The 16,040-nt window shown below is 38.0% G+C and overlaps 1 protein-coding gene across 1 annotated transcript; it reads left to right on the forward strand.

Moving 5' to 3' along the window:
* The first annotated feature begins 864 nt into the window (after positions 1 to 864).
* Positions 865 to 14,624, forward strand: LOC136679714 (aminopeptidase NAALADL1-like). The gene is made up of 19 exons (XM_066658378.1): positions 865 to 1,061; positions 1,862 to 2,034; positions 2,578 to 2,699; positions 5,038 to 5,157; positions 5,450 to 5,642; positions 6,380 to 6,473; positions 6,877 to 6,978; positions 7,570 to 7,655; positions 8,016 to 8,135; positions 8,518 to 8,603; positions 8,708 to 8,771; positions 9,321 to 9,388; positions 10,033 to 10,124; positions 10,909 to 11,002; positions 11,741 to 11,822; positions 12,253 to 12,426; positions 13,004 to 13,091; positions 13,206 to 13,298; positions 14,248 to 14,624. The coding sequence occupies exons 1-19, from the start codon at positions 865 to 867 to the stop codon at positions 14,432 to 14,434; spliced, it is 2,235 nt and encodes a 744-aa protein (XP_066514475.1). The 3' UTR covers positions 14,435 to 14,624.
* The last annotated feature ends 1,416 nt before the right edge of the window (positions 14,625 to 16,040 follow it).

Raw genomic sequence — 16,040 nt, forward strand, 5'->3', positions numbered from 1 at the left:
GTAGTGTTGGTTTATGACCATCTCTGGGTGCTATCTCAGATTCCAATCTGAGTTGGGGACTAAAATTTCTTTTATAAGAAAAATAACAACATATTCATCTCACACTACATTTATATTAACATCAGATTAAGTGGCTGTGGGATGGGTGGTCTCACTGCAGTGCAGTTCTGGGTTTGAGACGCATGTCACTGCCTGTGTGGTGTTTAGTGTGTTCTCCCAACATACACCCAACAGACACTGGGTTTGTGCTAGTGCTCTTCCGGTGCTGGTCCTGATCCCTGAAGGGTCGTGTTAGGAATGGCATCCAGCATTAAGAAAAAAAAAATCAAAACATGTCATTGGATTCACTGAGGTGCAGCCTAAACCAAACAACACCACACTGAATTAAGTTCTACAACAGGACGTATAATCTCCATAGAAAAGTATGTAACAAAAAGTCACTGTGCTCAAATACCAAGATAGGCATAAAGCCCCATATCACTGGGCTGAAGAATGTTGTCGCTTACTCTAATACCTTTGAGATGAGATAGAGTAGGAGAAGAAATCATCCAACATAAGCACCTGAACAATACTATTTAATTATTTAAAGTAATTATAATTTGCATAGTCATGTCAGCCTTGATTACTTGAGTGAAGTTTTCAGCTATATTCTGTTAATTAGTAAACTCCATAATCTGTAATGATCTTTATATTGGACAGGCTTTTGAATATTATCTCTTGATCTTACCTTTTACCCACCTTCAAAGACATGACCCTGACCTCAAGGCAATAACCACCTGTATGTTGCAGTTTTCAGCATTGCCTCCAAGTGTAGAAACACCAGGAGATAAACCTGTAGTAAGTCCTTAGCAAAAAACATCAAGAATGCTGAAGAAACTGCTGTTGTTTAGTTTTTTAGGCTTGGTGGTCCTGGCTGTGGGGATCCTTATTGGTCACTTCGGCATTGAGAAGGGAGTCTCAGCACCTGGCTGGCTGCAGGAACTGTCCCATGATGTGGATGAGGGTCTCATCAAGAGGTTCATTGATGAGGTGGACACCAAGCAGCTAGAGGAGAACCTCAAGTAAGTAGTTAGTTGACTCTATTTTTATAGTTAGTTGACTCACTTAAATTTTTTTAGTGAATTTGAATGCACTACTTGCCTTTCACATTGTCCATGATGAATAGACAATATATGCTCCAAGATGACTTGGAAAAACATTTGGTCTGGTTGCATTAATTCCATTCAAGGTAAAAAGGTTTTGCTTTCCTCTGAAATGACTATTCTCTCCCAGAAAATATGTACAAATGCCTAGCTATAAAAATTGGCTGTTAGTTCAAATATAGCAGATGGTCAATGGATTTAAATGAGGGCATGGCTTGAGGGACTTCCTTACATAAATGTATTTCATAGGATGGTTATAAATATGCTACCAGATGCCTGAGAAATGTAGATGTTATTTCTAGCCTAAAACATATTTATTTTCATGGTGGATATATACAGGCACAAGCATCAAAGTCTTGTTAATGTACCCTTGTGGAGAATTTTCTGCCTGCTAAACAAAAGTGAGTTAATGAGTTACACTGCTGTTCCATAAGGTTCTTCACATTTAAAAATCATACCCCAACTTTTTTACCACAGTTTTACTAACAGTACTAAATATCTCAGAAGATTAATGTGATTCTCCAGTGGATTTGGATAGTAATTAAAATTCAGTGCCACACCAGGTGTCACCTCAAATGTAAAAGAAATTGACCATTCCATTACAATAACTATTCCATCAAATAACTCAAACTATTCTCAGCTACTTTGTTTATTTCTAAACCTCTGAACTATACAGATATTGTTTCCAGACAATACATACCCCTTGATTTTCTCAATAGGGCACTAACCATGGTTCCCCACATGGCCACCACTGCGGGTGATGAAGCCACGGTTGAATACATGCTGAAACGATGGCAGGACAAAGACAGTGGTTTGGATGCTGCTTGGAGGGAGGACTACAGGGTCTATCTGTCCTTTCCAAACAAAGACCGGCCTAATAAAGTCACTGTGGGTGAGTTACACTGCTAATTTGTCCAGAAGACTTCGGTTATTTTTCAAGCCTAAGGTGTCCTTGTCATCTTTCAGCTGCTAATTAACAGCAGTGGGTTCTATCTTGTAGAAAATTCTCCATGGTAATTTATTATTGGTAGTTTTTGACATTTTGTCAAATGGCACATCGAGAAGTGAAGCCTATTTTAGCGCTCTTGTGCTAGAGCTAATTAGGTGTCAACACATAACAGGCCAAGAAACAACTTCCCATTTACTGTCCAATTACATCTGGTGCCTTAAAGGGGACATATTATGAAAATACCTTTTTAGTGCTTGTGGACAATCATTTGGGAATCTGGTCTGCCTCTCAACTCTTAAACTTTGAAATAAGACAACAAAATCAGTCAATCAGTGTAGCCTGTCTAAGCTAGGAACAAATGGGATTGAACTGGCCATTCAGATTTGGCTCCCCTCCTTAATGTCTTTATATAAGAATATAAAAAAATAATATAGAAGGATTTCTCATCTTGTTGCTTGTGTGTTTTGTTTTAACTCAATGTTTCAGTGAACTCTACTGATGGTGTACTGCACCTCCTGCAGGAGAAAGAGATGGCATATACACCAGACCAACTGGACCCAGAGGTGGTCCAGCCATACGCTGCCTATGGACCTGCTGGACATGCCAGGGTACAGTTGTAAATGACCCTACATTCATTTAGACAAAAATCAATTATTCATCCTTGGGTTTTTTTTTGGTATGTTACATGAAAAAAAAAAAAATATATATAATAGATCTTTTTTTATTTATTTATTTTTTAAATTACCCAATTATTCCCAATGTATTTGTGTTGAGTTAGTATTGCTAATTTTTCCTGAGATGCACTGACATTCATTTGTGCGAATGAAATTTTTGGCAAGTGGGGTATAATCCTCCCAGCATTCAGCTGTGGTGTAGTGGAACTGCATTCACTGAGGTCATGGAGGACCATCTGATTTTCTGGCATGAATGGATCAGCATGCCAGAACTTGTAATTCAGCATCAGAACCATAGCTAACTAAAGCCATGAAACACCCTCACAGCAATGTTTCAAAAACAAAACTAAAGCCTTCCCAAAAGAAAAGGCTTCTGAGAATAAGCAGGTGTTCCGAAACGTAGGTTATGAGTAATCCTTATGAAACATCACATTCTGACCTTTCCACCACCCCACTGGGAAATGATAGCAGGATTATAATAGACACTGTTCTTTTATGGAGATTCGTGAGGGACCTTTGAAGCTATTACAACTTTACCGTTATTTGCTGTATTGCAGTACAATAAAATCCACCTCACTCACCCAAAGTGTCCCAAGCGTATATTACTGCAGATGAAAATATTGCACTGTAATTTGACCTGTTGTATCATATCATAGATCATAAAATAATCATAATCAAAATGATCATAATTTATTTGTCCCTCCTGCAAAGTGGAAAACATAATGCATTGCCAAGCTAAAATGTCCAAACACATACATCAATTAGCCATTAAAATTAGCCTTTAGCCATAAAATTATAAGTACTTACCTAATATTATTTAGGTCCCCCCATGTCATTTAAAAGGATCCAGCCTTTGAAATGAAGGTGTCCAATAGCTCCTTTAAGTCCTGTAATTTGTGAGGTGGGGCCTCCATGGATCTGATTTGTTTTTCTAGCACATACCACAGATGCTCTATCTGAATGACATCTGGGCAGTCAGCATCTTGAACTCTTTGTCATGTTCCTCAAAAGATTACTGTAGTGTGATTGGGCTTGCTGCCAGGCTGAAAAAAGCCACAGCCAATAGGGATTACCACTGCAATTAAGGGGTTTACTTGTACTTTGTTTTACAATAGTGTTTTGGTAGGTGGTATATGTTAAAGTAACATCCACATGAATGTCAGGACCAACATTTCCCAGAAGAACATTGTCCAGAGCATCAGAATACTTCTGAAGGCTTGCCTTCAGGCCATAGTGAATTATTTTGCCATCTATTCCCAGGTAAGCAACACACATGCACAAGTCCATCCCAATGATGTAAAAGCAAACCCGATTAATCAGAACAGGACTCCTTTTACCATTGCTCAATTATCCAGTTCTGATATGGTTTTGACAATGAACAGAGGTCAGCATGGACATTCTGACCATTCTCCTCCTATGCAACTCCATAGTGCAAACTGTGATACACTGTGTGTTCTGACACCTTTCTTTAATAGCTAGCATTAATTTCTTCAGCAACTTGTCATACAGTAGGTGTTCTGTGGGATTGGACAAGTGAGCCTTGAGTGGCCATGACCCTGCTGCTGATAGTCCAGTTGTTCTTCCTTGGTCCAACAAGAGTTGCTGTTGTGGAAATGCACTCTGTTGTGTAGTTGTTACAATTTGACTCTTGTCAGAGCCCTTCATGCGTATGCTTGCTATTTTTTCTTCTTCAAATACATGAATTTCCAAAACTGATGGTTCACTTGCTGTATAAAATATCTCCCCTATTGACAGTTGACATTGTAATGACATTAATAATGTTACTCACTTCACATGTCTGTGGTTTTAATGTTGTGGCTGGTTGGCGTATATATCCAACTCCAAATGTTTCACTTAATATTTCTTCTGAAATTTAGGGTATCTGTAAAGAGGTTGTCTTACAGAGGTGCAACCTTTACCTCTCTACAAATGCTTTACACTACAATTGCAACATTGCTGTGAGGATTTGACTGAATTCAGCCACATATATATTTGGGCAGGTGCTCATTTTGGATCAGTTCTGCCAATCCAGTTCTTCCAAAAAAATATTAAATGGTGGCCCATCCCTCCAGACAACACAATTCCAAAGCTTCACGCGCTAGAGCTGGAAGGGCAATATCCTTCTAACTGACTCCTGGCACTGAGCAGTGTAGACTTGTGGGCAGTTGCTTTTGGTCATTGCTTTTCTATGTGAGTATGCGGATGATTGCTAATATCAGAAATGACTCAAAGTGGTGCCTGCAAAATTTTGATACCTCTGTGTTGTGTCCAGGGGAAGCTAGTATATGCCAATCAAGGGAAGGTGAGTGACTATGAACATTTGAACAACACAATGGACCTCAATGGAACCATTGCCATCGTCCGATATGGAGGGGCAGGACGAGGAGCTAAAGTAAGAAAACTAAGAAACTTTAGACACAAAACCAGGTACATTCTGATTCTGATTCTGGCTGCAATTTGATTATGCACAAACATATTTTGGAATCATTGGTTTGAAAAAAAATTGACTTAGCTAGCATGACAAAAGTTAGACCACACAGCACATTGTGAAACTAATAAATAATAAGTTTAAAATGTAATTTGCTACTTTTTGGTTGTAGAAATTACTTATTGCACATTTAATGCAATATATTTTAAATGTTTTAAGGGTTTTTAAAAATCTTGTTTTGTTATGAACTCTACAGGCAATTAATGCGGCTCCATTCGGAATAGTCGGGGTCCTTGTTTACACAGATCCCTATGATATCAATGACGGTCTGATGTCAGATAAAAATGAAACATACCCCCATTCCTGGTACCTCCCACCATCCGGTGTTGAGAGAGGAAGCTTTACAAGTGACTTTGGAGACCCACTAACACCTTACCTGGCTGCCAAAAGTACACATACACACACACACACACACACACACAAAACGCTTACTCATTTAATGTACATTGCTACATCCCGCTACTTCTTCAGACCTATGGTAGTTTAGACATACCTACTCATTCACTGAAGTGATGGTGAATGTTGTTTCTGCAGTCTGATTCCTGTACTGATTTCCTGATTCAGTCCTGCAGCTTGTTTATAGGAATTTATAATGTGGCAACATTATTAAATAGTTTTTTGATTTGTTTAGGTTTATTTTATTCTCAAATCTCTGAGAATTACAGAATCTGAAACATGTTCTGCATTTAGTTTAGCCACGGGACAGTACAACAGAGTCCATATTTGCTCAGGTCAGCACAAAGACTTGTATTTTTTTTAATCTAAATTGGAAACTACAGCTTGTGTTTACACTGTATCAAAATTTCACTGGGTTTTATACCCAATTAGCTCATGCTTAAAGTTGAGGATGGTGATTATGGGTTAATTTGCAGATGCGTCAGAGTGTCCAGTTCAACTGGTCAGTTGTTCTCTATGGAAGTATCTACAATAAATGCACATTAGAATAGCTGAAAAAGTAACTATAAGAGGTATCTGCAACCACATCAAATTTAGATTTTTTTTCTCCATAAAGTTATTTTTTGAAATATAACATTTTTTAGTTTATTCTCGTTTTAATAACAACATAGAATTAAGCATTTTTCAAATATGTCCCGATCTGTTTATTTTAAATCTTCATTTTATTTAGATGGCACTTATAGAATTCCAGAGGAAGACATCAATGGTGCTCCACCCATTCCAATCCAACCAATAGGGTTTGAAGATGCCAAGATCCTAATTTGGTAAGTCGAGAGCTTTTATGAAGAAAAAACCCCCAGAAAAAAACCTTAACCAACCTCATGTTAGTGCCTTCATGTTATTGATGCCAACAAATTTGCATACAGCCTCTCTTTGTGCCTTATACTTGTATTTATATATTCCAGGCCTGTGAACTTTAATTGCAACTGTTTTTGGTACATACAAAATTAATATAGATTCAGAATTAAGAGATATGTATTAAATAGAATTAAAATCCAACTAACCAGAAAATTTGATTATCCAGGATGTGCCTCTTGTACAATACCAGTGATTATACAACTGTTTTTAATGTTTTAATGTGTTGGTGGAATATGGTGGACCTGTTGACCTGTAGTGAAATTTATTGCACTTAGCATCTCAGTAAAGTGTATGTGATGTTTGTTACAGTAATCTTAGTGGATCTGTGGCTCCTGACAGTTGGCAAGGCTCTTTCCCCTGCAAATACAAGTATGGTGGACCAGGATTTGATGACACTTACTTTAAGGACAGGTATGAGGGTCTTCATAGGATTAAACTTAGCCTTATATAAATAAACAGTAGCTTGGCCCCTGTGACCTCAATCCATGATAATGTCACAGCCATCTGCAAATGGCAAAATGGCATTTGTCATGTGAATAAAGCAAATTTTAATTAAAAAATAAAATAAAATAGAAGAAGAAGGAGAGTAAACCTTATTGATCCCTTTATTGTAATTCCTCTTTGTATTTATCTCATCCATGGCAGTAAGCATGCAAACACACACTAATGAGCAATTCTTCACACACACTACCAGAGCAAGGGGCTGCCAACCACCTCAGTGCCTGGGGGCATTTTGGGGGGAAGGTGCCTTGCTCAAAGGCACTTCAGCCATGAATAAAATTTTTCCTGCCTGTCCTGGGAATGTGACATATTTAGCAAAAATCGGGGAAACAAATTCCTGATTGATACCCTTCATTTCAAAAGAAACTTTGGATGAGTGTGTGTCCGCAAACCTAAAATTTTATAGAAGCCTCTACTTCACACAGTAAATGTGCCTTGACTGATTCACTAGATTTAGGGGATGCGTACATTTGACTTTTCCATTGTTAATTTGTTCTCCAGTGAAGTGCAGCTTGAAGTGTATAACTATGGAGAGCTGAGGGATTCTGCCAATGTGATGGGAGTGATCTGGGGCAGTGTGGAGCCAGGTAATCTATCTGAACTCTAAATCTAACTGGAACTGAAGAGCTAGAATATAGTTTTACCTTAATAGATTCTGTAAATTAAACCTATTACAGATAATAAAGATATTTGTACAGTTCAACAGTACTAAATTAGTGTTTAGTTTTAGCAATTTGACTTAGAATTATGGAGGGATGTAATCTGATATGAATCTGCATTAATGTTTACTCTCTGACAGTTAAAACTGTGGTATACATTTAATCTGGTATGTATTTAAAGAGACTAAAGAGACTACGTTCTAAATTAAACATCCAGTCTGTACAATGGTCAATTCTATATGTCTCTTGTTCTGTGTATTTTTAATTTGCATTTTGATGTATATTCAGACAGGTATGTGATGTATGGAAACCATAGAGACAGCTGGGTCCATGGGGCCATCGACCCCAGCAGTGGGACAGCAGTCATGTTGGAGATCACTAGAATCCTTGGACAAATGGTGAAGTCAGGTGAGCTGTGGGAATCCAAGTAATCTATCAGCTATTATGATAGGCAATACTTCATTTTAGTTAGTTTATTAAAGTGACCGTACTTGCATTCGCTTATACTGAGCTGTTAAATGTGCTCTGACTGATTGTTATATATAATGTGCTTTCACATATAAAATTCACAGATACATGGTCAGAGTCCACTGTTTAAGCTAAGCTATGTACAATTGTACTGGAAACTAATTTTTTAACGAAATTTGGTCACAAAACATGTATTCACATGTGAATGAAGCACTTTGTTCCCCATACGGTGGGTCCTACACATGGGGAGGGGTGGGGGGGCTGTCAGGCATAATATAGAAACTCCAATACATCAACTTTAAATTATTTATCTTTTTGAAAGGCAAATGGAGGCCCCGGCGAACAATTATTTTTGGAAGCTGGGGGGCAGAAGAATTTGGTTTGATTGGATCTGCTGAATATACCGAGGTGAGAGTACTGAAATGAGACTGGAATCTTTACAAATATTAATATTTGGATTGGGGTTAGGGTGGCATCTGTAAATATCTTTAAACTTTTTGTGACATTTGCAGGAGTATATAAGCAAACTCAGCCAGAGGACAGTGGCGTACATCAATGTGGACATCTCTGTGTTTGGTACGTCTACCACTTACAATAAAACTTAACATTTAGAATGAGCTTATTAATGTCTAATATTTTCTATGGTGGAAAAATATCAATAAGCAGTTATAACATGAATAAAGTGCTATAATAACTGAAGGAGTTTAACACTAATGACGAATGTTGGCTCACTATTTGACAAACACTAGGCCAATGTCACAGTGCTTAATTAAATAATTCACCATCTCTTGGTTGAGATGGCCTCTATTTTATAATCTAAATGAAATGGAATGTTCTGAAACAGCTGAACATGAAGTTAAGGCCAATAGGCTCCATGCCAAGTGTTGGTCAGAGGGGTATAATCCTCAGAGCACCGGGTGTGGTGAAGTGAAACTGTATTTTTGCAGCACCATACAATATACAGTATTTAGCATATTCTGGAGTTTCAGAACTTATCCAACATCTGTACCTGACATCACCAATGCTTCTGTGGTTAAAAGCCATAAAATTCTCACAAAAATGTTCAAGTCTCTTGTGTACTAGCTAAATTACAGTAAACAAATTGTGTTGGTTTCTCTTTTGCAGCTAATGCCACTCTCAGAGCATCTGCGTCCCCCATTGCCCAGAGTGTCATCTTCACAGCATCCAAACAGGTGAGGGTATAAACCCAAACTCCCAGTACCTTAGATATACAGGGTGATTTGAGAGGAAGGGATGTTTTGACTTAGTCGATACTTGTTGTATTCTTAGTCGATTCATGTTGTGTTCTGTGGATGCATATAAAGTTGCACAAAGCACATTTCTAAAAAAAAAACTTAAATTAAAAACAATTATGTGTGATTTGTTATTTCTCTTCAAATCAGTCTCACAAAACTACACTGAAAATATTACAGTTATGGCCGCCCAATTTGTTTGTATTTTGTAAATATAAACAAATTGATAACACATTTAAAATTTAATACACTGAAAAATAATCATGAACACTTGGGTGTCTTGTGGGCATCAAATTAAAAATGTGTTTATATTTGCAAAATACATTCAAGGTGGTAAGTGACTACATCAGTATTCTTTTGTGTACGTTTACCAGTTAAATAAAGCTTCATTGAAATGAACATATCTCAGATTCATGTATTTTTTTATTACATTTTACAAAATGTGTCTAATTTTCTGGAAATAGGGTTTTTAACATAAAAAGGTCAATGAATAACTTTGTGCATGTCTCATTTTGCAAACTTTATTCTTTGTTACTATCTGTTTTTATTGAAGAGTTTTATTTGAATTTCCTCTTTGTTCTCAGGTAACGTCTGCTGGTTCATCTTCGGTATCAGTGTATGATAACTGGATCCGATATTTCAACAAAACCAGTCCCACTTATGGGGTCATTCCAAAGTATGACTATTTAAAATTCTTTTATTTAATACTAGTATATTTTTTCAGTGTTGCTCTGAATTATTAAATTCTCTTGCATTTTATATACATATTTTCCCAATTACTTCTGATTGAAATATAGAGGGCTGCGCGGTGGTGCAGCAGGTAGTGTCGAGGTCACACAGCTCCAGGAACCTGGAGGTTGTGGGTTCACTTCCTGCTTCGGGTGACTGTCTGTGAGGAGTGTGGTGTGTTCTCCCTGTGTCCGCGTGGGTTTCCTCCGGGTGCTCCGGTTTCCTCCCACAGTCCAAAAAACACACGTTAGAAGGTGGATTGGTGACTCAAAAGTGTTCAAAGTTGTGAGCGAATGTGTGTGTTACCCAGTGAAGCACTGGCACCCCCTCCAGGCTGTGTTCCTGCCTTGCACCCAATGATTTCGGGTAGGCTCTGGCCCCACCGTGACCCTGAACTGGATAAGCGTTTACAGACAATGAATCAATGAATGAATGAAACATATAGCTATTCTGCTGGAATTTCTACATTTTCAATCTAGCATGATATTCACCAATGCTGCCATCTGTAAACAACTGTAAAAAACAAATGCACAGTTTGTGTTCACCTTCAAACCTGCTAATCTGTCTAATGGCAATTTGTAAGCAGCAGTTCAATTACTGGCTGAACGTCTCAAGTGATGATTATCGGGGGGGTCTTGGGGAGAAGGTTGGGTATAAAATGTAATGTGCCGTTGACATATAACTATAATATACTCTTTGAATCTTAATTGTGGCATTGTCTGTTTCCTCAGTGTTGGATATCTGACGGGAGCTGGAAGTGACTATGCTTCCTTCATCCATTACCTGGGAATAAGCTCTATGGACATTTCCTACACCTATGATCGGGTATGAAGACTTTCACTTTATATATAAAAATAAGGTTATTTGCACAGACACAGTGCTAGGAAAGCTCTTAAAGTCTTTAGAATCATTAAATTATGTCTATTCTTTGAATGATTTTTGATTACTAAAATCAATTGTAGCTACAATTGGAAGCATAAAATATGTTCATACTTTAGTCCATTTTCAGCTACATTTGTGTTGTAGCTTCAGTGCAAAACTAAAGAAGGAACATAATGTACCAAATCTAACAATGTAACTCTTGAATGGCTAGTGATTTGAGGTGATTTTAGATACTACACACTACAGTCCATGAGTTCGTGTGGTCTGCTTCGTGGCTGAGTTTTGGTGCTCCTAGATGCCTTCACATCAAAACAACAGCACTTTCATTAGTCTGGGCCAGCTCCAGCACTATAGAAAATTCATGAACTTGGTTATTGTTACTGAGCTCTTCAGTCTGACTCATTTTACTGCCAGTGTTTATCTAAGGAGATCGCATTGCTGTGTGCTTGACTTCACTCACCTCTATCTGAAACACCAAAACCTAGGCGGCATACAAATTGTTTTGGTTATATTGTATGTGTAAAATATCCCATACCAGATAGTACTAATTGATGTCTAGCAATGCTAGTAATATTTGGCAAGTTTTAATCCTGTTGTTGTATGAATTTGGAGTGAATACTTGAAACTGGTTTAGTCTTGTAGTCATGTCTATGTAGCATTACGGGTTTTTTTTCCCCCCAGAGCAAAACTAAAGCACGGATTTACCCAGCATACCACACAGCTTATGACACCTTTGACTATGCATCCAAGTTCATCGATCCAGGTTTGTCCCATTCATTTGGTTTCTAAATTTTTCTTTAATTACTTCTTTTATTTACAATGCACTTCCTTCCGGGGCAGCACCTCGTCAGTCTATGCATTTAATCCTTTACAAAATACAAAAACACCCAACAAATACACTTTCCAAATGTTTATAGATCCACTTTTAATTAGTAAATAGGAAGAGCAGATGCTGCTGCTGAAGCAGAGGGGGTACAAACTACCTGTTGTATCCTTGATTTCAGAAGATATGTTTAATGAGCTTGTGTTTAAAAAATTTGGTCTTATAATTTATCTCCAGCAAAAGCAATGCGCTTTCGTCTGCATAAATAAGCATGTAAGTAAGTAAGTAAGGAAAAAACACATATAAATAACCAACCAACCAACATCTTATTATTTTTCCACTTGACACCTGTGTATTTGCCTTTCTAAAGGGTTCACCAGTCACCAGGCAGTGGCTCGGACAGCAGGGAATGTCTTACTGCGACTGGCAGACAGCCTCCTGCTGCCCTTCAACTGCAGCGACTACGCCGAGAGTCTGGAGGAATACCTCCAAGCAACTGTGGACAACTTCCAGGACAAAATGAATGCTAGCGGCATCTCCCTAGGTAAGTAATGAATTATTCATTCACTTGAAACAGCTCAACACACCAGTGCCACCAATGTCTCTGCTGAGAATACTACTAAAATAGTATCTGGAAAACACTTTAGATGATTAATGATGTACATGGGCACTAATAATTGTGCATCAGTTGGGCTACAGTGTATACACAAGGGTTTTTTTTTTTTGGGATAAAATTACCATTGGCTGAATTTATATGTATATGCTATGTAGGTAAATGTCTGTCCTCTTGTCTATGGCCAAAGGGTATGGCTTCCTTTGTTGTAGTATCAGGTTTTCATTCTGGGAAAGTATTTGAGGAGATTTTGAAACATTGCTGTACGTATTTGACGAGTACATGGTTTCACTGCTCTACAAATCAGTACCAGAGGGCTTTATACCCAATCAGACTCTTAGAGGATGGTTGCTGCAGATTGTCCAATTTGATGTCATGTAGTTATTTTTTGGTGGGGAATGGGAGTCTAGTCGGTGCTTAATGAGAACCACAGTCTGTCCTTCCTTGCCAACTGTGTTTGCATTTATAAATTCATCACTGTGGCATTATTTTATTTTTCTTGTTCCAGAACCATTAAAAGAGGCAGTGAAATTCTTTCGAAATGCAGCCACAATTCTGGACAGAGCCATTCACAACTCTGACTTGGTCAATGAAACGTAAGTGACATGAAAGATATTTTAATAATAATAATAATTTGTATTATTATAATATTTGTTGGTAACTTCATAGGAACTGTAAAGAAGTCATTCTGAAGTGTTATTGTTTTACAGGCCATTGAAAACCCGTAAGATAAATGACCAGCTCATGTTACTGGACCGGGCTTTTCTGGACCCATTGGCTTTTCCAAACAAATATGGATTCAGGTATGAGTCACATCAGTTCAGTCAAACAAGCACGTTTCCAACAGTGATAAAGGACAGTAAAAGTGAACTTCCACCAATTTGCATAATGCAAATGGAGTCATATTTGCTGTTAGTCAAATAAACCCTTGTACTTCTGGTCACGGGACATTTTATTACAAACCTCATTTCCAGACAATTTGGGACATTTTCTAAAAACGCAATAATGCTTTATTATAATGATTTATATATAAAAATACTTTAATTCGTTTAATTAAAATCTTAATTATTAAACAATATAATGTGAAGACTGCAACAAACTCGAAACATTGAGACAGGTGAAATAAGAAAAGTCTATGCAAATAACACTGTTCTGGAAGTTTCCACATTTAACAGTTTAACAGCTGAGCTTTTTAAGAGTAGAAAGTAACCAATGGCTTAGAGCAAGGATGGATCGTTTTTCACTACTTTGTGCCACACTTCATGAGAGAATTGTCAGTCAGTTCAAAGACATTTTTTCTAGGTCTTTCATCATCTACAGTTCATACTATCATGAAAAGATTTAGGGAGTGGTGGAAAATCTCAGTCAAGTGTGGAGAGAAATCTGTTAAAAAAAAATCAATAAATTACAAATTTCAGGTTTTATTGCATTAGAAAGTTTCCCAACTTTTCTGGAAATGGAGTTTGTAGTAAGCCATTTCATCCACTATATAGATGTTCGATAACAGATTTTAGCCCTCTGTTTCTGCACAACCCTCCTCTACTCCATTTGTCTTTGGTCAGTTTTGACCATTGAGTTACTGTTGACCAGGTAAAAAGCATGATGACATCACATATGCTAGTTTCTAAAGTCACCTGTTATAACATTCAATTCAGTGTATATATATATATACAAATAGTATTATTATTATGTTTTTTTTTTTACTCGAGCCACATGAAGCCACAGTGCTGATGGTCAATTTATTTTGTCCAGGCATGTGATCTGGGCATCCAGATCTTCAAGAGTGTCCACGTTTCCAGGGTTGGCAGATGCTTTTGAGAAGGCCCAGGCTTCTGGACTAAAGGAGGACTGGGCTCAGGCCCATAAACACCTGTCCATCATCACCCAGGCCATTTCTGGGGCAGCTCACACCCTCAGTGAAGCACATTCTGAGATGTAGCTCTGTCCATACAGTCACTGACTTCATCCATGTTCTGAAACTTTCCATCTAACGTTGTAACTTAAAAAAAAGGACTGATGCCCCCTCCCCGGTGTGTGTTTCTGCCTATTTTTGGCTTCTGCAAATTGTAGTAATGGCCGAAAACATAGAGGACAATTTACAGTGCACCAACTCAACTCAAACAATCCCACAGTGCACCACAAAAAGTAGTGTACAACCCATGTACACTAGCAGATAGCAGATTGGTAAAAACCTGCATAAAACTGTGTCCGAAATCATTCAGTACTCTCCTGAATAGTGGATAGGGAGCCATTTTGGACACTGTTTCCTGCATAATCAAGTTCTTATTAGATTATGTCTTGAATAAAACTGCATGAAGAATGTATATGTAATGTAGTGTAATGCATATCAGATGATTTAATATCCACATTATGGATTGTGGACAATCTTAGCATATTTAGTACATTTTCAAATAGCTTAAATTACATAAAAAAGGGATTATACTGTTAAGAAGCTAGCCCCATTCAGCTGAGTGAGAGTTTCACCAGGCAAACCCATATTGAGACATTATTATATCATTCATTCAGTTATTATCTGCTTTGTCCTGTTCAAGATCACTCTGGGTCCAGAGCATACACAGAATCATTAGATGCTAGACAAGAACCCACCCTGAACAGTGCACTAATCTATCACAGGATAATTATATCATTATTATTACAAACAGTATTCTCCATGATGTAATGTGTGTCAGAGGATTAAAAGGCTTTATATTATATTTTAAACATGTAACATTGTGAAAGAATCCTGGGGAGGCTCCGGACCCACCGCGACCCTGAAATGGAAATGAAGTGGTTACAGACAACGAATGAATGAATGACGACTAAACATTGTGAAAGAAAGAAAGACAGAAAAAGGAAAAAGCAAGAAAGGAAGAGTTGAGATTCTTAAGTCATTCATTCATTCATTATCTGTAACCCTTATCCAATTCAGGGTCACGGTGGGTCCAGAGCCCACCTGGAATCATTGGGCGCAAGGCAGGAATACACCCTGGAGGGGGCGCCAGTCCTTCACAGGGCAACACAGACACACATTCACTCACACCTACGGACACTTTTGAGTCACCAATCCACCTACGTGTGTTTTTGGACTGTGGGAGCACCCGGAGGAAACCCACGCGGACACGGGGAGAACACACCAACTCCTCACAGACAGTCACCCGGAGCGGGAATCGAACCCACAACCTCCAGGTCTCTGGAGCTGTGACTGCGACACTACCTGCTGCGCCACCGTGCCACCCTTCTTAAGTCATAATTATGAGAAATTATAATTCACCATTTTGAGATACAATATCAGTTGTTTTTTTGTTTGTTGGTTTTACTTTGAATTTTCATGCTGAATGTCTCTGCATCTGACAGATTTCACTAGTGTGTAATGTCTGCAGTGGGACTGGTTCAGAAATGTTGTGGTTACATGTTCAGTCATAATATTTTAGTCACCTCCTTGTTTCTACACTCCCTGTCCACTCATTGTATCAGCTCCACACACATAAAGCTGGAGAGGGATACAAAAAGATATGGAAGTATTTTTAGATACCAGTAGAAACCAA

This window comes from Hoplias malabaricus, chromosome Y (genome assembly GCF_029633855.1).
Source record: "Hoplias malabaricus isolate fHopMal1 chromosome Y, fHopMal1.hap1, whole genome shotgun sequence".
Classification (NCBI taxonomy): Eukaryota; Metazoa; Chordata; class Actinopteri; order Characiformes; family Erythrinidae; genus Hoplias; species Hoplias malabaricus.

Bases quoted from the DNA above. Each gene is read 5' to 3' on its own strand.
- LOC136679714 (XM_066658378.1), top strand. From the start codon at position 865: ATGCTGAAGAAACTGCTGTTGTTTAGTTTTTTAGGCTTGGTGGTCCTG. The intron at 7,656-8,015 runs GTAATCTATCTG...ATGTATATTCAG, and splicing joins CTGGGGCAGTGTGGAGCCAG to ACAGGTATGTGATGTATGGA. The intron at 8,136-8,517 runs GTGAGCTGTGGG...TCTTTTTGAAAG, and splicing joins TGGACAAATGGTGAAGTCAG to GCAAATGGAGGCCCCGGCGA.